Source organism: Centropristis striata, chromosome 13, assembly GCF_030273125.1.
Source record: "Centropristis striata isolate RG_2023a ecotype Rhode Island chromosome 13, C.striata_1.0, whole genome shotgun sequence".
Lineage (NCBI taxonomy): Eukaryota > Metazoa > Chordata > Actinopteri > Perciformes > Serranidae > Centropristis > Centropristis striata.
Window position 1 is genome coordinate 30,066,083 of NC_081529.1, and position 23,579 is coordinate 30,089,661.

Sequence of the window (23,579 nt, forward strand, 5' to 3'; positions counted from 1 at the left end):
GCTTTGGTCTTCAGCTCTCCGAAATTGAAGGCTGCAGACAGACGCTGAGCTGGTCTTCTTGCTGATGGACTAGGAAGTCGTATTAGCTGGCTTGCTTTGTCTTGTGTTGCTGCACTTGCATGATGTTTGCTAATTTTAGCAAAGTTGTGGACTAGTTTTTGATCATAAGTAATGCAGTCATAACAAATGCATGTCTACTGCTGTACATATGTCAACAGCAGTGTAGAAATGCATTCCACATAGCGTTGCTTTAATGTACAACCAAGTTTTTTAGTGACCAAACCTTAACCTTAAAGGAAAACTATGATTTCTTCCAAGTTGGGTTTACACACTGAAATCTTGCTATTGGCAATAGTTGCAAAAGTTGGTCCAATGGGACAACGAGCATGAGTGGTCATGGACTATACAGGAAAAAAAGAAACACCCAGGTCAGTTTAAAGCAGTGCCTTATCAGCTAATACTTTCAAATGTAACATAAATGTTTTCTTGGCAGCAAGACTGTTTATTTGAAAGTCTCAAAGGTCTCTACTGAGGAATCAAACAGCAGAGTACGGTGAAGTGCGGTGGCAACTCCACTGACCCATCTCAGCCAGGCATCCTGTGCACACACATCTGTTGCTGGTTGTAGAGTATTGTACTCTTTCATATGCAATCGCTTACATTTCGCAAAGGATAAGCAATAATTGTTGAGACAACTGTAAAATGGCGATCAGTTGTTGAGTGTTATAGAAACCGTATGCCAGGGCTGTCCGGCCTGCAGTTGTCTGGCTGAGTGACTGGCTGTGAGGTTTTTCATTGGCTGGATTTTCCCTCAGGGAACCAGCAGCCGAGGCTGACAGCTTTAGGGCGGTGGGGGTGGAGGGAGAACAGGAAAGAGGTGGTGCTGAGCATTGGAGGGAAGGCCATTTTTTATGACTTTGATTTGACACTACATCACTTGTATAGTGATGCTGGCTGAATGAAAAAACAGGAATGGAATGGGGCCGGTGCACTGGGTCCAGTTCAACAGGGAGGTGAAATGAAGAGTCCAGCAATGATGATGATGATGATGATTAGGCTTCCTTTGGCTAATGTGACTGCTTCAGGCTGCTTCGCTAATCAAACTCTGGATTTTATGGTCGGATCAGTTAAGTAAACTTCATCTGGCTGCTGTCTGCTTTAGCCTCGTGGACCTCATCGTTGTTCTGTGGCCTGCTTTGTTTCCCCTGTTCTTGGCTCAGAAAGCTGGCGGAGACAGGGACTGAGACGTTAGTCTGTGTCTGTATTACTCCTGATTACAGACGTCTGTAGATCAAGCCCCTTCTGTGAAAGTCAACAGAACAGAAAAAATATAATAATTACAGTCATAATTTCACAGGCCATTTATAGGCCATAGATAGCTTGTCATTTTGCTTAAAACTAAAACCATCCAGTATATGAACACAATCTTGTTCTCACTGTTGTGTGTGAGAACTGTTTTAATACTTATTATTATTGTGTGAATGCTGAGTATGCAGTCTATAGTATGGCATTTTTCTTTCATTTTAAACCATATGTACTTTTTTTCACATTTTTTGACATCTAATAATAATATGGCGTTTTTCTGTAATTTTTGGACATATTATACCATTATATGTATCAACACACTCTCTTATAGTACAATTTTTTTGCAGAATAAATTTAGACTTTTTAAAAAAAATTTTTTACAAACTTTAGACCAACTTGGAGTCAGCGTCATGGCTACGTCACTGTCAGTTACATGCGCAGACTGTTGGCAAAAAACTCAAATTACAGATATTGTATTGTAAAACTGAGACACTCCGTCAAAATTGCTGCTGAAATTTTCTAGTTTAACATAAGAATTAATCAGCCTGTATAACCTCTCTACAATGAAAATTCATGCAAATGACAAATATATTATTTCTAGTATGTGTTACATACTACATGTGTCAGTTTCTGCCACCAGTTAGGCTCTGCCCACAAAATACATCATTATTGTTGGTAAACAGTAAATTGGTCTATAATATGTCGATTTTTGTCAAAAATTGACAAATTTTAAAATGCCTAAAAATGCAAGAAATTACCCAATTATACTCTATTGATAAATATAGTAATATAGTTTGTCCAAAAATAGCGAAAAAAACGCCACATAACGTGATGTCCAAAAATGTCCCCCTTTAAAAATAAGTCATCAGATAACATGTCAATATTTGTCAAAAATTGTCAAATTTTAAATTGCTTAAAATGGGTCAATTATGGTCTGTTGATACATATTAGAGCATATACAGGCCAGATATTACAGAAAAACACCATATTATGCGATGTCCGAAACCTGAAAAAAGTCATACTATAGTATGTCGATTTTTGTCAAAAATGGTCAAATTTTAAAATACCTAAAAATGCTTAAAATGGGTCAATTATAGTCTGTTGATACATGTTAGAGCATAATATGGCCAGAAATGACAGAAAAATGCTTGTGCATTTGTGCTGTATGTGTTACATGGGAAAAAACACATTGAACCAGCAGTAAATACTACTTCAGTTGTTCAGAATAAAACTAGAAGTGCTAACTGGTCTACTGGAAGAGTCCTTATACAGCTTCATATGAGACACTTGTGCCCACATGCAAGCAATTTACAATATAATAATGCCAACCCATTCCATAAGTCCCGAGGTGATAATAACAGACAAATAGACTGGCTGTCATGTGGGATGGATAATACATGGATGAGATCATTATTATGTAATTGGTTCTGCTTTTGCAGTCTCTCCCTATGTGTGAAAGCAGGCATCACCCACACTGGCACCCTGTAGATCAGCCAAACCTCAATGTTTGGAGAAAGGCCCTGAGATCCTCCATATCTGTTACAGCCTGTAGGGCAATAACTGGCTGCAGCCTCCAATCAAATAGCTTCTCATTGGCCGATTAACACTGTGGAGTCCTCCAAGAGGATATGAGGCTGTTACTGTTGAATATAATGGAGGTCTGAATTCATGTGGACTTTCTGTAATGCACTACACAGGACTTGATGGAATCCAGATTTCACTCAGAGCACTCCAGGATGCCAGGCAAGTACAGTAAATGGATTACATTAACCGTCAGCTAATAAATATTCATAAGCATTCCATATTAAGAAAATAAAATGGTTGCCATAACAAATAAACAACCTTTATCCAATCACTGCATCACTGATGTGGATTAATGTTATTTATGTTGCTTGAATAAACCTCAGGGCATGGGATTGAACGTTCCCCGGGTTAGTAACATTGTGTTAACATTGGATTCGTTATACAAATAACTAAAGGCATGCTATGCAGGAATTGTTTGTTTGTGTTTGTAAACATAACATTCAAACTTTGCTCCTCAGCTGCAACTCAACTAAAGTAAAAGAAAACTTCAGATTCACTCTTCATTAGCGTTTTTTTTTCGGCGCTGTGGTCACTATTTTTGTTGATTCTATAGATAGTTTTAGGGTTTTTAAAAAAAACATTTTTTAAGGAAAATATACCTTAAATATATGAAATAATGATGTAAACTTTAATTGATTTGTATCAGATTAGTGTCTGCAGGTTAGAACAGAGTACTGGGCAAATCCCAATTTACATTCACAACTCTGCTTTATCAGTCCACTTGTTTAGCAATTCTATGTGCTGTGTGAAGTGCCAGCACATAAAGTCAAATAAAGTTTTTAAAAGCTTACAAATATTTATTTTCATAAAAACCAACATAGTAGTATTATAGAAGAGATATTAACTTCCCAACTGAGGCTGTTGATGGTAGATTTGGACTGAGCCAATATAGAGTTACCTGTTATCATTCGTGTCAATAAGAAAATTTATGCAAAACCCCAGAGAGTAGAGAGGTTGGGGAAGTGGAGTCAGTTTTCAAAAGCGATAAAAATCAGCTGGCGCCTGTTGAGGAGGTGCCTGTGTATGTCCTGTCACGTGTCCTGCCAAGGACAATGACTCTCCCTCACGCCTGAAAGAGGGATTTCCACCTTAATGCTCACTGAAATTTTGGCTCCTGACTGCAATAAAGTGAGTAGATGTGTTTCACACTATACAACATGTAGTACTAAACTTTTATTTTGCATGTAGCTCAAAGAAAAGAACTAACACTGTCACTTCAAACCAAATGCAACCTCAAGGCTAAATGGCATAAACTCTTATACTCTCCTACCCTTTCCATCTCAAATGTTTTTTCCATGTTGTTGTTTTCCCTAACCATTAGCCTTTACCCTCAACTCTAAATTCCAGTCCCCGATGAGATTGCACCCGCCTTGGGTCGCACCATCTCCCTTCCTTGTGATCTTTATGCTGTTGAGAAACATTCAGAGGTGTTCTTTTTTCCTTCCTGTTCTATGTACAACACATACGCGGTGACCCGAGAGACTTGGATTAGGTTTACTTTCCACTCCCCCACATGCTCACCACTCTGGGTTTAGCCATCGAACTTCATCTGTTCCCTCTCGGGGTCTGCCATCTGCACGTCCTTCTATATGGACACCCATTATTAAAGAGTTAGGCCTCAGTGAACAACTTCAACCGAGCTAAGGTGCGCTGAAGCCACAGTTTCAAGCCACAGCAGTGCGCTGAGGTGTAGGTGCCTGGTAACTCTAGATTTTTAATTACAGAGTGAGCATGGCGGTGCGATAAGAGGGTCACGGCTTCCTGATAACCTGTTTGGTGACTCAGAGGCTGTTTGTCGCCCAGACTGAATGTAAGCTGTGAGAACGGGACAAAAACTCATCTTTGTGTAAATACGTCTAACTGAACTTCCTATAGACTCAAAGTCAGAGCCGCCACCTGCTTTCACCTCTGACAGGTGAAACCACACACCTGAGTCACTATTCAAAGTCTAAGCTGAATATGGTGAGAAATCCAGAGGAAACAATGAGAACATGGTTTAGACCATTCCATTTGCAGTCATTTTAGTAAGATTTAGTATTTTTAAGCATTATTTGAGAGCATTCAGGCCAAAAATACGTAGCATTGTTTTTGTGTACGTGTGCTGCAACACGTATTATCTACTAGATTAAATTCAATCCAGGAAATTAAGTTTGAGTATTTTTAGATTTGTGACACATCAAAAATCTGGAAAAGCATCATTGTATCAATGACTGAGAAGTATAAGGAAGACTTCCTCGTTCATGTTACGAAATAACATGAATTTGTTTGGTTAGTGTCATGCCTTGCCCAATGACACTGCTGGTTGTGGCAGTCACAGAGTCTGGTTCAACAACATTGGTGGGGACAAAAGGGCTCAAAAATAAATAAATAAGATGTTGAAATGGTCTTCAATATTATACAATATTAGGCATGTAATGGGAGAATCAGTATGAAGTCAAAGTGGAGATTTACGTTGGGTTGGGGGAAGGATTTGCACTGCAAAAACCAACTGACAAAAAAATTGAAATAAATATAGAATAAACTTCAGGTTTTTGCAGTGTGTCTTAATTGGAGTTGGAGAACTCCGACATTAGTCGGACTAACACGGTCACATGCACTTCAGTTGTCCAGTTATAGTCAGATTAAGGCAGTAATTCGTTTTTTTCCAAGTGTCATGTAAACGTAATGACTGAGTGCAGTTTTTGGGGTCATTTTACAATCAGTAGGCTAATGTAGGCTTTTTGCATACTTTACTTTTGTATTTATTCATTTTTTAAATAAACATTGCATTATCTGCCTACGTATGATGCAGATAAACCTTTGTCAAAGTGTTTTCATTTGTAAGTTAGTTTTTGTTTTTAATGGATATAGATGATAAGGATAAAATCCTTAAAGTTGGTTTGAACCAACTATGTATGGTTGGCTTTGTTGTGGAAAATTGTGTAGCAGAACATCTTAAGCAGGCTTTAGTTCCATTCGACAGGCTAATTTTGAGTTTTTCCCAATGATCTATGTATTCAGTGCGTATTGACACTCCATCCATCCATTTAACATGACACTATCCAATAACCAGGTGGTGTTTCAGCCTGATAACCTGTGGGGAACTCACCACTCTAGTGCCAGGACTCAGCAAGTGATCGCAGACAGGACAACACTGAGCTCTGCAGCAAATCTAATAAACCAGTTACAGTTTTCTTTCTCCCACCAAGAATGGTAACCAAGCTGCTCAAATATTGGATCTCAGGAAATAGTGGAGGACAATTTCCTTCGAGCGTAACATTAGAATGCACGAGCCTGGCTCCCTGAGGTTCGGGGCCACCACCGCTGGGCTGCTCCAATTAGATGGAGCTTCCCTGCTGAGACCCGAGCCAGTCTGAACACAGGAGCCCTCGAAAGGAGCTGGAGGAAGAAGTGGAGGAAGGAGTGAAGGGAGGTACACACACAGCTATGAGCTCTGTGTTATACTTGGCACATATTTTGCCTAACGTCTCTCCCTGTCTACACTTCTGGCCTCGGAATATGCTGCAAAGTGATCATTAGACAGCACGAAGAGAAAAAAAGAGGAAATAAAGAGATGAAAGCTTGTAAGGACAGGGAGAGTGAAGACAAATCTCCAACTGCTGTAGTCTACTGTTATATTTTAGGGACTCTCTACATTTTCCAAAAGTGGAGCTGTTTAAGCTTTTTCTTTATATTGCTGATTGACAAAAAGGAAAAATACTTAAAATGACAGAATATACTGAGGACTCAACTCAACTGGAAAATTGTTGAAAAGTTTGATTCCAAATTGACTCATGCTTGACTCGCATCTTAAAAAGTGCTCCTGGGTGGAGTAGAAGTCATAAAACAGCAACTTCAGGGCTCCAGCGGCTGTGTAGAAACCACATGTAGGCCACAAGAACTGCTTGTGTTTTCTCCCACAAGTTTCCAATGTCTGTAATGATTGTTGCGAATTAAGACAACAGAGTTTTCTTCTCCTTTTCAGTAACACACATCTAACAACCTGCAAAACCTCTGCTCACTACCACCATAACTCTCACTATCACAGTATTCTCTATGAGCAGATATCTGCATATGACTCAGATAACGTTTTGGTTCCTGTTTGTGGTTCATTTGTAGTCAAAACTCAATCATAGGTGCACGCATGTATAGAGCCCGTGTAAAGAGCAAAAGAGGCGGAGCGCATTGGCCAAAATGCAATCTTGGAATCCTTTATTTATTTAAATTTGTATAGATTCATATGCAGAAACAATCCAATCATAGACGTCATCTGTCAACTCCATTTGCCATAGAAGGTGGGTTTCCAATAGTCGAATACCCGGAATGAGGCAGGTCTCCAAAAAGCCCCTAATTTGAATGTGAACTGTCCCTAGCGACCGTTTGACTGGACGTTTTTTGGCCATGAATAAAGCCTGGTTGCTGATTGGACAGAGCACTAAGCGGGATGTGATGTGGTACTTGACACCACAACAACACGCTCCATTTCTAAAAGCCAGTGAAGCAGAGTAGTCACAAGCGACATGAAACATATGCACCTTTCATCATGCAGTCCCACAAATGTCCCGTGATGTTGCTCGATATTCATCCCTTTCATAGTGCAGTCCGGTGTCGGGGAACAAGGTGCACAGTAGCACAGTGCTAAAGGGCTGCACAGTTAGCTCAGTAGCAGTACAGTGTGTATGTGCTGCAGCAGTATATTTTCACTTAGCGATCTCTGTATGCACAGATGCTCTGCACAGTTAGCATGCCGGTTTGTTTGCAATCAGCGGTGGACACTTTGTGTACAGTTAGCATGCTGGTTTGTTTACAATAAGTGGCGGATGCTGTTCACAGTTTTCGATGGCGGCCGCAGTTGTTGTGCATGCTGTTACAGCAAGCTCTGCTCCTCCCAAACCTCGGCATCTCCTTCCTTATTGTTTACGTTTGGTGCGCTTTAAATCCGTCGCGTATGTGACATCACGGTCGAAACTGACGCTAAGCAATTACGCAACGATAGAAAACCACATGTCATCTTCGTAGTCTTGTAAATCCCTCTGGGGCCTTTTATTGTAATGGAGACACAGGCTGAGGGCGTGGCCTAAGGCCTACCGAGCGGCCACGTTTTGCCCTAATGGAAAACGACTTGTGTTGTTAATCAGATTGTAAACAATGACCAGCGCTCAGAGGAGGAAGTATTCAGATATCGTCTGGCTACACCGCAACCCCACAAATATCAGCCTTTGCCCACAGAGGCTAAATTGTCATCAGACCGATAGCCAATAGGTTTTGAGATTTCCATCACAGTGAATGTAGGAACGTAAATAAAGTGATTTCACATAATAATCTCGAATTCAGCGAAGATGCACCACCAGCACTCGTATCACAAAGTGAATGAAAAATCTTGAATCTAAATCAAATTAGTCAAATTAGCATTAGCATAGCTTGTGTTATTTTGGGATTTAGGAAGATGAACATGCTATTTTTAAATGTGTGTATAAAGAGTACGGTCACCAAATGCAGTTCGTTGACCTTCTCCCTTTCCTTTGCCCTGAAATAGGATTTATCAAGAATAGACTTGGCTTTCCCCATTGTAATAAGACACTGTTTTAAAGCCCTTGAAGTATGCCATTGTTCATTTCACCCCTGCCCTTTCTAAACGTATTAATCCCATTGCCGCGGTCTAATGCTGAAATCCCCAGTGGAAACACCTAAGAGGACTGGATCTGCTCGACCACACAAGATATTCCCATTTCCCCTGCAACAAGTGATATCAAAGCTATGACCGTGGTCACTGCTGAACAGCTAAGAGGAAGTACAACTGCAGGCCATCCATTTGTGAGCCTTCAGCACAGGTTCGGGTCCTGGCTCCGATGCAGGTGCTATCCTCTGGAAGGTGATTAAATATCATCACTCTTTCATTAACTCAGTATTTCTAGTATCACAGTGACTGTGTAGGAAGAATGGGTCTTTTCATCGGTCTTCCCAACTAATGAGCCCTGCTGAAAGGACCAGGTTAAGGTGGGAGGATAATGAAACAAGAGAAAGAGGGGAGGGGGAGACAAAAACATGACACCAGGGATTTGTGAAATAGTGCAATGTGGGTGTTTTCTACATCTAAAGCATTTGAATGTTTCTATTAAAATTGCAACTGCTTCTAAATCACTAGGATTGTTAAATATAGACATACTGAGCTTTCTAGCGAAAAAACAAACAAAAAACAAGGATGTAAACAAGAGCAGGTGACAGGATTGAGAAGGGGAAGTAGGGAAACACATGATAGTTTATTTTTAGGTTATGACACTGCGACAACAGTCTCATTTTCAACCGATCGTCGAAAACAGGTAGGAGGGGGAGGAGGGCTGATTGTTCCATTACGTAGACCAGACCTGAGCACATACAGGTTCTTTGTGAAAGGTGTCTCTGTGTGCAGGCTGAGGTGCAACACTGACATCATCCAGAGAGCTGCGGATGGGACTTTTCATGTGTAGCGGTGCCAGGGAGCTGCTATAGTACTGTCAGCCAGCCTGAGTCAGCACTACGCTCCAGACACGACCATGCAAGAATCCATGACGGAAGAGAGTTTCACAACTCACACCGCATCTGTACTTGAAACTACCTACACATGATTAGGACACTTCAATGACATTTTTTTTTGCATTCAGAAGAAAAAATATAATTATTATTATGTTCTTCAGAAAAGGGACAAGTAATATAGGCCATAAAATAAGCAAGATTGGTTGGTTTTGGGGTGTTGAGAGTGGTTGATAATGCTCCTCCATGCACCTTAGAAATAGTAACGTTTAGCCAGAAATCCCTGCAATATTAATGTTTATGGGTCAAATGCTATCATTAATCAGCTTTACTTGATTTAATTATGTCTGAGTTTGAAGTATTTAATAATTCCCTTATGATTAAAGTGGTAAACAGGTTGTTTGTGTTAACAATTGGATAGCACTTTAACCCTCTGGGGTCTGAGCCTATTTTAGCTGTTTTTGAATACTTTTGATTTTGCCCTCAATGTACCACATAAAAAATGTTTACTATACCCATATTTGGTATCCATTTTAACTTTAACCTACTTTATCAACATATTGAGTTGAAAAAGTATACTATTTACTACAATAAAAACCACAAATGTGCTCAATGAACTGTTTGATGAAATGAAACTTAAAAATGTAAACATAGGATACAAATATGAACATATAAAAAGGTAAAATTTAAATATGATAAAACTATATACAAAAAAGTCCCATGAAAACATGTATATTTATAGGTGTGTTTTCCCTTGTTAGCTGCAACTCTTCAAAACAAACTATGTGCAAAATTACACAAAGAGCTACACCAACGCTCAAATATTTCTGTACTATCAAATTAAAACGATCATATCTTTGGTTTTACATGACCTAGGAATGTCAAACAAAAACTGGGAGAAAGTTTCATGTCTGTACTTTGGAGTGAAGTTGATAGCAGCTCTCCATGTGACCTAGTTTTTTTGTTAAATGTCACATGATCTAATCAGGATGCCACCGTCATAGACCCCAGAGGGTTAAAGCAACTAAGCGACTAAGAACTGTTTACAGAACAACGGCCATATGGCCACAACATCCAACGTTTTCTGAACCCCAAAGTCACAGCCGCCACCTGCTTTCACCTCTGACAGTTGAAACCACACATCACTATTCAATTCATCCAGAGGAAACAATGAGAATGTGGTCAATTTTCAATAGTACTAGTGGTTGAGACCATTTTATCTGTAGTCTCAAAATTATTTTAAAGCATTACTTGAAGGCATTCAGGCCAAAAATAGCATTGTATTTGCGTAGGTGTGTTGCAACACGTATTATCAAGTAGATAAAAATAAATCCAGGAAGTTCAATTTGACTATTTTTAGATTTAGGAGAAACCAAAACAATACGCAGCAGTTCGTCATACTATGAAACATTTTACAGTTTTGTAAAGTCATCGTTGTGATAGTATTCATTACTGTGACGTGAAAGGAAGAATTCCCCATTCATGTTTCGGAAGAACAAGAATTTGTGCTTGTGTGTATTTGTTTGGTTAGTGCAGTTTATTGCCCGGAGCCAGAGTCTGGTTAGTGGAAGTGAGTTGCTTTAATAACTACATTATAGGATGTAAAAGTACATTCTTGATCTCAGAAACTGTATTTTCTAAAAAATAAAAATAAAAAAATAACTTAAGGTCCACTTACTACCTTTTTATTAACTGTACAACCAGATGTCATGGTCTGTAGATCGATGGAGATGGCTCAAAGCAGGATTTTCTCTCTGCTCTGGAAAGAATAAAATTTTGTTAAAATATTTGCAAAAATCTAGTAAAAGTGGAGAATTTAGCTAATCTTTGAAGTAAGGCTACAGCAGCCAAATCTCTGAGTGTAGCTATTTAAATTTGTGTTGCTTTAATTTTGTAGCATTGCAAATCACAGCATGCACAAGGCAAGTGTTATTTTAATTCCTCCCTTTAACCTGTCCCCTTTTCTCTGTTGAAAGGCCCCCCTGCTGAGGTTGCGAGCCCTCCATTACTCTCTGCAAAGACCCAGGTAATGTCATAACATTTTGTCAGCACTTTGAGAATGAGCCATTGTCATTCGGACATAATTACAGGTCGGGCTGTATCATTGGTAATGCAGGAGAGTGACCTGCAGAGATCACACTCTGCTTTTATAGCATTTCATTGTCTTGAACCAACTCAGAGGTCACCTCACCTGAAGGCATGTAGGGCAGCATGGAGTCACTCAGCAGAGTTCAATATTGCATGTGCTTCTCAGGTGTGCTGTCAGAAAAGGTGAATATTGGGAATTCATGCAAGCAGCTTGTCAAGGTTTTTAAAAGACAAAACCTCCATTAGAATACATTGGAATCTATCTATAAAGCACACAAGTCTGTGTGTGTGGATGCACATGCTTGCACATGCTTGCACATGGAACGAAGGTGTGCATCCTCAATTTTGAAGATTTTTGAATTCATTTTTTTTTTTTTTTTATCCCACGATTTTGTAACCCATTCATTCATCACCCAGTTGCCTATATCATAATCCTGGGCGCCACCTCGTCCCTGTCAGTCTGGGGAGAGCCCTGAACTGGACTCATGCTTCCTCCGAGACATCAGCAGTTAGCAGACCGCTTCTTGTTACCTGACAGGGGGAGTTTCCCCAGTAGGACGTAGTGCGTGGGAGGATCACGTTATTCCCACCGGTTCCGACCGACCAGAAGGAGGCACTATAGTGACCAGGATCATTGCATGTTTTTGTGAGAGGTCCCTGTAAGGGGAGAACATGCAAACTCCACACAGAAAGGCCCTTTTTGCCGACACCGACCAGCCCTGCGGGCACTGGAGACATGGAGTTGGGGACATGTCTCCAATGCTCACAGCGTCCCTTGCGGGAATCAAACCCACAACCGAGAGCGCTACCAATGCGCCACGGTGCCCCCAATTTTTTTATTAATTTTTCAAAATATCATCATTATTTACGTAGGACGTGTTGCAGCATTGCACTGTTTCTGATCGGACGCCTTTTAGGGGAGCTCCGCCCCCTTGTGTGATAGACCTACACCTGGTCAGTAACACAAACTACACCTGGTCAGTAACACAATAAAGTGCGCTACACGGTTGGTTTTTCCAATAATATTCAAATAGTTTCCAGCGAATATCAATGTTCAATGTGTATGTGCTGGATGGTGTGTGTACCTTATGAAAAGTAAATGTTTTATGGAGTTGCTGACGTTGTAGTGTGGCATATAATGTACAAATACATACTTCCTACGGGCATTGCACTATTATCGTCAAATGTGATGTTTAAAAGTGTTTTGCTGTATCATAACATAAAACTGTGGTTAAGTGGTGGCCCTTATCCAACACTGATGATGTTTATCAAGAACTATTGGTTTCACTGCTTTCCCAGATCAGCATGCATTTCCTTCCCTGTAGATATACTATCAATGAGTGCCCAAGGTGTTTCAGTTTACTAAAAGCCAGGAGCAGATAAGGCTGAGATTACAGTGGCACTATCTCCAGAGGAGGCCGGAGAAAGGAGAAGATATACAAGAAAGCGTGCACACACTGCTGCTCACAGGGGTGAAGGCCAGAATACATTTGTTTCCAAGTTGGACTTCCTTGGAAGCATAGCTGAGCTAATGTGTTATCTGACCCGGTGATAGAGGTAACAGCTGCCAGGTTAATTAATAATTACAGTTAATATCATTATGAATGCAGCTTATGCATGCATAATATAATTTTAAATTAATGATTTATTGCTGTGTTGCATTGCTCTTTTTTGGTAACGCTTTATAATAAGGTCCTTAATAACCATTAATTAACAAGTAATAAGGCATTGTTCTCGCTTTAGATCCGGTAGTTGCAAAAAGCATAGTTAACTTATAGTTAACTTATAATATATGAGCAGTAAAGTATATTTTAATATCAATAAGCAAACAAAATAAGATTAATAAAGGCATTGCAAAGACATAATGGGTGGGTCATGGGTGTTTGTAATGCCATTATTAACACTTATATAAGCTTATAAACACACAATAATGTTAATAAGCATCTTGTAAGGACTTACAAGGGTCTTATTACTTGTTAATTAATGGTTATTAGAAGGACCTTAATATAAAGCGTTACCTCTTTTTTTAATATGTGCAAAGTATGCATCAATCTTGAATCAATCTTAATATATGTGATCTCAAAATGTGTCGTGTTTATTTAGAAGAAAGCTGCAATTTCCAAATGTCTGCATGCCTCCAGCCCTCAGTCTTACTGGTGGAGTCACTGGGAGCTGTTGTGGTTCTGCGTGGGATATCATGAAGGTGTGAGAGAGTCAGAGCAGGGAATATAAGCCCATCCTTCTGAGGGTGTCAGGGCCTTGATAAGTCCTGTTCAAACTTTACCCTTTGCGAAATGTGTCAACAGTTGCCCGTGGCCAGAGTGCTCTGATCTGGCTATGCAAACACCTGGGGGAGCGCGTCCTTCCCCACAAGACATTAGCTGACAGTGGGCAAGGGTGCAGTCCTGCAACCAAACTGGATTGGAACTTTTCAAGAATGAACAAGCCATCTCAACCAGACACCAACACACTGCAAAAAAAGAAAAGTTGGGTGAACTCAAAATTTCAGGGCAACAAACTTCGATAAAATTTTAAGTTGGACAAGTAAACTAAATATTTTAAGTTTTGCTTTTGAGTTTGCTCAACTTTGAATTCTGATTTTTGTCAACTCAACTGTAAGTTGAAACATGATAAGGGTTGCTTACCTGTGTGGACTCCAGCTCAAGGCAGCACAGCACAGCCACAATGAGACTTCGAGTGCAGTGTCTCAACTCGGAAAGTTGGCTTTCCCGCATTTCACGACAAAGAAATGAAGAGTTAGCAGAACTATTGTCCCTTGTTTTGAACCCAACTTAAACATATAAGTAACAACAACTCACCAAGTTGTTTTTGAGCATACAACTGGCTTCCTTTGTTGTGCTAACTTACTTTATTGCCCTAAATATCATTCATTGATATTTCCAAGTTTGACCAACTTAATTCACTGTTTTAGGCCAAAAATAGTTTTTTGCAGTGCAGTGGAAGCAGCCGGAGGGAAAGTTCAGATGGTTTGCAGACAGGATTTTCTCAGATCTCCCTCTTGCAGTCTTCTGCCATGTCTAGGACAGTTGGCACTAGTTGCGGAAAGTCTCAGACAGGTGTTATGTCAGTTGAAGCCACCTCTGCCTCCTCTACCTCTGCCACACTATTTGTCACTCAGTGAAATATTGTAATTCTTCATTGGTTTAATGGCAGATTATTAAAAGAAAGGGTTCAATATCTTGCGGATGGCAGCTATACCACTGTAGCATTAAAGCATGTTGGAATTAGCAAGCTAGCTAGCTACTAGTGAATAACATGCTATTTAGTTAGTTAGCTTACTTGCTGGTTACAGAAAACCAGTTCTGTAACCAGTCTGACCATCCTTCTTTCTTGATCTGAATGGGAATGTCTGTTCTATTCTTATTCTATCATTCCCAGAAGGCCTAATGAATGCTTCTAAAGGTTTCCATGATGATCATATCAACATTTTAGCTAACTATTGTTTGGTTGAAGCTCTTTGAATTATTTGCCCAGTGCACTTAATCAAACCCTTCCTTTAATGAAAGAAATAAAAAGTTAAAAAAGAATAAATAGCACATTTTATTCCTTTTTTGATTCAATTGTTTGTGACAAACACTCTCAAAGGCAACAACTACTAACACAGCCACACACATTTGACACGAAAAGTTTTTTTTTTTTTTAAAAGAGGGGCGGTGTGCTCAAACATTTGCAGTGGAATCTGAGAGAGCTAGGAGAGGTGGAAGACATGATTTGGCAGTTTACCCTCAGTGTTTGCCTCAAAATTTTGACGCCATGGCTCGAAGTCAAGCTGAGAAGTTTCCCAAGACCTGCTCGGCCTGCAGGCGGGTATTCCATGTAAGCTTGGCCCCTGAGGATCTGCACCCCCCCCCTACTGTGATCGACCGTAAGTCAGTCTGCAGGGCACCTCAAACCCTGTGCAGTCAGCACTGTGGGGGCGCGAACATGCCCAACCACACCTCTGATGCCTCGGTGTTAGCCATCACTGGGTTTCCTCCTCTGCATGTAGAGACCAGTCACCTCTCAAGCTCAGCAATCTCAAATGGCAGCTCAAAACCTGAAAAGTACATCTTACACTGTAAAAAATGTTTGTAGAAATTACAGTAAAACACTGTCAAATTGCATCAGAAATAGGACGTTAAATTAAAAAATGAATATCACCGTAGTATACGCTTTCAATTACACAAAATCAACAACTTTTAAACAGTAGAAAACACACATTTTTATGTAAAATTAAAGGAGAAAAACCATAATGTCACAAGGTCACAATAACCCTAAAAATAAAGGGACTTTTCAGTCAAAATTTCAATTTTTGATAATATTTACATTTAAATTTTCAGTATAAAATCCACTCGCTGTATTTTTTTACGATGTTTACGAAGTTTACGATGAACTTAGTTATATTTACTTACAGTAAATATTCACCCTCTAATGAGACATAGTATTTTGTTTTGTACTTTAAAAAAAAATTAAGAGTATCATTTGACTGCTAGTATTGCAATGTGACGTGAGCTGCAACCCTGAGAGACATCTTAGAAGTTGCACTTTATTGAGGGAAATGGATCAAGGATTTCAGCCCAAGTACAGAGAATCAGGTTACTTTGAAGTGTTACAGAATCAACATAATTATACCTATTAACTGCCCATGAAACAAAAACAGCTCCTTAGTTTTTCCAATCCACTCGGTTTCTCACCAACATGAACTTTGGAAAAAAACAACATTACTAAAGTGAATGTTATATAGTGATATGCAGGGGAACCCGTCTGCCTCAGCCTCCAGTCAACCAATGAGACAAGGGGCAGAAATATCAGGTACATGTGACAGGAATATTGGACTGGTTTTAATGAAAATGTCAGGGTCAAGACAGACTGAATGTTTTAACAGGAAACCTTGAACCACTGCACGCTTTAAAGAGAAAGATGATATTCAGGGCTAAATGTTTATTTTTAGCAATGAAAGGCAAAACCTACTGACAAAGACAATCACTGAACAAATACATTCTACAACAGAAAAAAAGATAAAAATCTGACTCATGTTAACAAAAATATTTAGAATTTTTTTTTATTTTTTATTAATTATTTGGAATGTTTTTGAAACGTACTTCATCAGCGTTGCCTTACAGTTTTAATGGTATGTAAAAAAAATATTTTTCTAAGATTAATATAGACTTAATAAGGTAATTCATTTGACCAGATTCACTTTACTAGCAGCCTACTTTATGAAAAAAAATAATTATATGATAAATGTTTTCTTGGCCTATTTCTAAGCAATTCGTGAGCGTCTTGATATTCCTACTGATTACATATTTACGTAACTTAGAAAAACGCTGCATTAAAAAAAATATATTACCTAAATCATAATGTTGTGATAAAAATAGAAAACTTTCAATCTTTTCATGACTATATGTCGACTCACTCGGATTTGGTTTCTAAAATTGAATACATGGATTATAGTGACTGAACTCTCTCAACAAAGTGTCCTTTGTGCACCGAAAACAAGTGTTGGAGCAAATCCAGCAAAGTAGATCTTAGTGTTGCTACACGTTTGTTTTGATCCACTTTTTTCCACAGAGTTTACATTTAAAACTGTTTGCGTTCACTGAAGAAACTTAATTTCTAATAATAAATACATCACATTTAATATGTTTATGCACTTGTAGCTATATTATTCTTAACGTCGTCAATATCATCATTATTACTATTAAAATCACTATCATTTTTATTATTATTCGCATATATTCATAGCAAGCGATTTTAAAATTGCACCCTGCATACTCGGTTACAAACCATAAATAATCATAACATCACCAGTCCATTAAATCATTAATCAAAAGATTCATCTTTAACCTTTATAAAAAAAATAAAAAAAAATAGCTTAAATAAGATAAAACAGTCCGTTTATGTAAAGACATTATGCATAAAGTGAGAGATTATTAGCATGTCCCTTAATTTTCCATCATGAGAAACTTTTTTTTTTTTATTACATTTTTTGTTTGTTTTGTAATCTGGTTTATCACAAATAAACTGTCAAGTGGGAAATTGGAAGGCCTAAAATATTAATTTTGAGCGGGAACTTCAATTCTGAAATATGTTTTGTATCCCTCTCTCATTTTGTTTTAATGACTGGAGCTCCTGAACAGTGGCGAGGCTTCCTCTCAAGTTTCTGGACTGCTGTCTCCCCCTATTGGTCCGTGTGGTCACTGCGCAGAGCGGAGAGCAGGCTGAGGGATGCGGATCAACCGACTCACTCAACTGTCTCTGTGCAACAAACACAACTGCCAACATCTATTTAGACACTTAAACGTGAATGTTTATTCCAGTGAAAACAGAATAAGATTTTCAGTTTCCAAGTAATTTTATTTCTAAATCCACTAAACGCATAAATATCTAAAACATCTGCCTCAGAAAATAAAGTTAAACACAAAGATTTTTAAACTTTGAGTTGGCAAAGCAAAGGATTTGTCACTTTGGGGATAAGTTAAGTATACACATGCACATGAGTCTGTCATTAAAAAAGAAAGAAAGAAAAGGAAATTCAACCAAGTAAGTAACTAAAATAACTTGAATGCAAAAGTGTTTATACTTCTAACAGCCCAATGATTGCACCCATTGTAACGTAACTGATTTTGTGTCTGTAATATAGGAAAATTCAAATGATTTAGTTCTTTTTGTATATCTCCCTTGATATCACCATAATAAAATGCCTCACATTATTGTAGCATTTTGTGATTTGAATATTACCCCTACTTTTTTTTCCTCAGAGGGCGTAATATTTAACTTTTAAGTGTTAACTTTTTCAATTTCCAGTCAATCTTTAAAATTGAAATGAAACCAAATATTGCAAGAAGAAAAAAAAAACACCTTTTTCCTACTCGATCTGGGTTCTCGCTGTTGTTGACTGCAGAAGTCCTTCAGAGCAGAGTCAGATTACGTCTCCGCCTACCAAAAGTTTCCCCCAATCATTTCCTTGCCGTCAAACATAAATCCAGGCTTCGCCTCCTGTGTCTCTAGACTCTTCAGCTATCCTCCAAGAGCAGATCTCTCACTCACATTTGTCTCTAAAGACACAAGTTGCAAAGCTGAGCATTAGAAAGCGACCACTTGCAATTTGCCTTTTTTATCTGCGAATTTGTGAAAAATCGAAGGAGCGTCAAAACTTTTATTTTTGACTTTTTTTCCTTTTACTTACAAGGATTCGAGTTTGCCAGTCAAGCTGTGCGCCCTTACAGACTGTCACTGCAGTCTTTGGGCTCAGCACTTGGATTTAAGAAAAACTATTTTCTCCTCTTTATTTTTTTTTTACTGCGAGAAGCTGTTCTTTAATTTTTTCGCATGAATCTCCTCGACCCATACCTGAAGATGACAGAAGAACAGGAGAAGTGTCACTCTGACGCTCCCAGCCCCAGCATGTCTGAGGACTCCGCAGGCTCGCCGTGCCCGTCCGGGTCCGGCTCGGACACTGAGAACACCCGGCCGTCCGACCACCACCTCCTCTTGGGTCCAGACTACAAGAAGGAGGGCGAAGAAGAAAAGTTCCCCGTGTGCATCAGAGACGCCGTGTCCCAGGTGTTGAAGGGTTACGACTGGACGCTGGTGCCCATGCCGGTGCGCGTTAACGGCTCGAGTAAAAGCAAACCCCACGTGAAGAGACCGATGAACGCATTCATGGTCTGGGCTCAGGCTGCACGGAGGAAGCTGGCCGATCAATACCCGCATCTGCACAACGCGGAACTCAGCAAAACCCTGGGCAAACTCTGGAGGTACGTTCACTTTTGCAGTGCGTTTTTACGCGCCGCTGTGCGCAGCGCACAAAGCACCACCTGCATGCTATTTTACATAGAGCCCAACAGTCTGGGTATTTATTTGACTAATGCATTTAAATTATATTATAAAATGTATTTCTATCTATTACTGATTGTTTTTGTAATATGTGCATGCAACATCAACAAATGCAAATCAACAACAAATGCAATAGTTCAGTAAATTGCACATCTCTTGCTCTAAATATTAACCCTGACCACGTTCTTGTTGTTAAATGAATGTGTTTTTAATATGAATGTACAATTCTCTGGTATTTGCAGATTGCTCAACGAAGTAGAGAAGCGTCCGTTTGTGGAAGAAGCTGAGCGTTTGAGGGTGCAGCATAAGAAGGACCACCCCGACTACAAATACCAGCCAAGGCGGAGAAAATCGGTCAAGAACGGGCAGAACGACCCCGAGGACGGCGAGCAAACTCACATCTCTCCAAACGCGATCTTCAAGGCGCTGCAGCAGGCCGATTCTCCTGCGTCCAGCATGGGCGAGGTGCATTCACCGGGAGACCACTCAGGTAAGAAAATAAACAAGTAAACATTAGAAAATAAATACTTTTTTTTGTATTTTTCCCCAAAAGAGACACTGACTTTGTGGCACAGTTTGTAGAAACCAAGAAGCCTTTAGGGCCTTGAACAGACAGCTGTTAATAATTAATGATTAGTTGGTTTTATAAGCCATCATGCAGCTTCACCTGTCACTAAAGTGCCAACAAACTTCTCTTCCTTATTGCATTTCCATTTAAACTGGCATTCCACTTAATCATCAGTTCATGTAGGTAAATTTGATTTTAACTCTGCCTTTCCTCCGTTCCAGGTCAGTCCCAGGGCCCACCAACACCCCCAACCACCCCCAAGACAGACCTCCCCTCCAGCAAAGCTGACCTGAAGCGTGAGGGGCGCCCCATGCAGGAGGGCACCAGCCGCCAGCTCAACATTGGACAACTCGACTTTGGCGCGGTGGATATCGGCGAGCTGAGCAGCGAGGTCATCTCCAACATGGGGAGCTTTGACGTCGACGAATTCGATCAGTACCTGCCGCCTCACAGCCACGCCGGGGTGACCGGAGCGGCCCAGCCCGGCTACACCGGCACCTACGGCATCACCGGCTCCTCGGTCGGCCAGGTGGCCAACGCCAATGCCCACGCCTGGATGTCCAAGCAGCAGCAGCAGCAACAGCAGCAGCAGCAACAACAGCAGCAGCAGCACTCTCTGACCACCCTTGGTGGAGGAGGAGAGCAAGGCCAGCAGGGTCAACAGAGAACCACCCAGATCAAGACAGAGCAGCTGAGCCCGAGTCACTACAGCGAGCAGCAGGGCTCCCCACAGCACGTCACCTACGGCTCCTTCAACCTGCAGCACTACAGCGCCTCCTCCTACCCCTCCATCACAAGAGCACAGTATGACTATTCAGACCACCAAAGTGGTGCCAACTCCTACTACAGCCACGCGGCCGGCCAAGGCTCCGGCCTGTACTCCACCTTCAGCTACATGAGCCCCAGCCAGAGGCCCATGTACACCCCGATCGCCGACACCACCGGGGTGCCCTCCGTGCCTCAGACCCACAGTCCGCAGCACTGGGAGCAGCAGCCCATTTACACGCAGCTCTCCAGGCCATGAGGAGGCGGCCTCAGCACTGACTGTACAACACCCATCTCACGCATAGACTTCTTTCTGCCCGGTGGCATTGGCGCCGCCATGACACACGCCCTTCATTGCCAACAGAAAAACATGACAAGGACTTTTTTTATAGTACTGAAAATATATCTTTGGATTGGCTCACAACAGTGCCTTTTGTATTGGTTGGAATTGTGATTATTATATTTTTTTAGATATAATGTTTTAAAAAAATCCTCTGTGAGGACATACTGGTTATAAATATTTTAGTATGTACTGTGTATGTGTTCTGCTCTTCATCATAATCAGTGTCATCAGCATCTTCATCGTCACAATTTGAAGGTTTAACACATCTAACGGAGCGGGAAAGCCGGGTAAAACACCCTCAGTGGCCTTACTTCTCACTAATGTATTTTTGTACAGAAGTAAGAAACGTCTGTTTACTGACACTGCCGTCTTATACAGCCTACATTCTGCTTTGAATTTTTGTACTGTACATATTTTATTGTAATTCCCATGAGATGCAAGAACTGAGCAATGCAGGTTGGAAATAGATTTGGATTTTTGGCCATGATATGACCGTGTCATCAGTGAATTAGTCAAATATTCTACTTCTTGTTCTTTGCTTTAGCTCAAATTATTGTGTTTGAAACGCTATAGCAGGTGCCATGTAATTCTACTAGGGGCCTTATTGTGTTGCTAGATGTAACTGAGCAATGCTTGCTTTTACCTGGGTACTGCCTTGATACCATTGGTGCCTCTGGAGCCACAGTGTGGAGGCTCCTTCCACTGGCATTGCAGTGTCAAAACCACAGCTGACTTCCTGCTTGAGGAGATGCAGGAAGTGACCTTTGACCTGATTCTCCTCAGCAGCCAGCAGGTCTGAGTCTGGCGTGCTTCTATCATTCCTACAGCCCCATCCTTTTTTTTTTTCCTAACCTTTTTTTTCTTAATTTATTCTTTAGCATTAATTTTATTTGAAAAATAACTATTTGCAATTATCTTTTTAATTCAGCAGCAGCTAACTGAGAGTTTTCAGTGGAATAGTTTGCTGTCATATGTGGTACAAATTTGTTTATTTATCATTTGTAAATGTTTCCGTATAAAAGTTTCTTTTATTCATGATCTAGTTATGTACAGATTACTTATAATTACACAATGAGTCTTTCTCTAAAAAAGAAAAACTGGAAGTTTTCTCTTTTTTTTCCCCCCTCTCCTTTCTAACAAATGAATTAATGGATATGGAAGCTGCGGCTGTTTTTGTAAAGAATTTGCTGGAATCAACAGGATACTTTTTGTTTTTGAAAAAAGGTTGTGTTCCTCATTTTATATTCTGTATCGTTAGTTCTCATCTCGTCATCTCCTTAATGCAGTTTCCGTAGGTAAACATGGCATTGTCTTAAAAGCTTATCTTTTGTATTATATTGTTTGCAATAAAAACAAAACACTGAGAAATATGTCATCGTCTTGTGCCATTAATTATAAGCATGTTTCATACTTTATTATCTGTGCTGTAGTATTTGTCAGACAAAGATCAGTGAGGTTTATCCGACTGGCAGACGACCAGCTGAATTAAGGAGTTTTTTACTGAGAATGAATCACTTTGGAACAGTCTTCGTCCAACTCATATGCTCAGAAAACGACGGAAATCCAGAAGATTGTTTTAATGTGACACAGATAATCTGATTTCTGCATTAATCAGAGGCAGCTTGTCGGCTCCTCGCTGCAGCAGTTTGCTAAAGTTATCGCTAGTCTGATGTGAAGTTAAACAAAAAAAAATGTTGTGGTACTGGGAGCAGTGGTTTTGCCTCTGGCTTCTCAGACCATGAGGTCACAGGTCCATTATTACCACGGACTATTGAGAAGACGTATGTCCACACCCCTCCCCCCGCCTGTATACACGACAGCTTAAAGAAACAAACTAGACATTGAATATTGTTTATTCATTACTTGCCAAGTAATATAGGAATAGAGCTGACCTTAATAAATCAGTGACAGTGTAAACACAATCAGGTACTATAGCTTTGTGTTGAAATTTGAGGCACATTCGCAGATGACGTCTCTTTCCTCACATCAGCTCGACTGAACCTTTCTCTGCCACCCACCGCTGCACCTCATCTCACTGTGATGACTGGACAGTTTTGTTTTTTAAAAGCTCCCTCAACTTATCATGCAATAGATTACACTGAGACTTGCAACTGGATAAAATGAAGAGATAATGATAGAATTATGGATAAAAAAAGTTTACAAGCACTTAGCAGAACTTCTCCAAAAGTTTGGTGAATTTATATGAAACAGTTTTGATGAAGGAAACGGATCCAGTAATTATGTACCGCCTAACTAATTTTTTCAAGTTTTGCAGGAAACACAAAAAACTTCACCAAAAGTGTAACATATGACATTTATTGATCATTTCACTCAAAATGGATGTAACAAAGGATGGCTATTGGCATAGTAATAACACTGTGTGTAAATGATGTAACTTAAGAGAAATAAATGACTTAGGCAATTTTTTGAACATGCCTTTGTGGCTTAAGCAAGATATGGTAACACTTTATTTTGAAGGTGTCTACATAAGAGTCACACAAGCCTGTCAGAAACATGACATGACAAGTATCATTAGCATTTATATTACTTCAAAGTGTCATTAGTGTTCATGACACATCCCATGTCATGTTTATGACA

At 39.9% G+C, this 23,579-nt stretch overlaps 1 protein-coding gene across 1 annotated transcript; it reads left to right on the forward strand.

Moving 5' to 3' along the window:
• The first annotated feature begins 18,351 nt into the window (after positions 1-18,351).
• On the forward strand, positions 18,352-22,351 carry LOC131983297 (transcription factor Sox-9-like). Its single transcript, XM_059348006.1, has 3 exons — positions 18,352-19,226; positions 19,548-19,795; positions 20,095-22,351. Exons 1-3 carry the CDS (start codon positions 18,799-18,801, stop codon positions 20,895-20,897), a joined length of 1,479 nt encoding a protein of 492 aa, XP_059203989.1. The 5' UTR covers positions 18,352-18,798; the 3' UTR covers positions 20,898-22,351.
• The last annotated feature ends 1,228 nt before the right edge of the window (positions 22,352-23,579 follow it).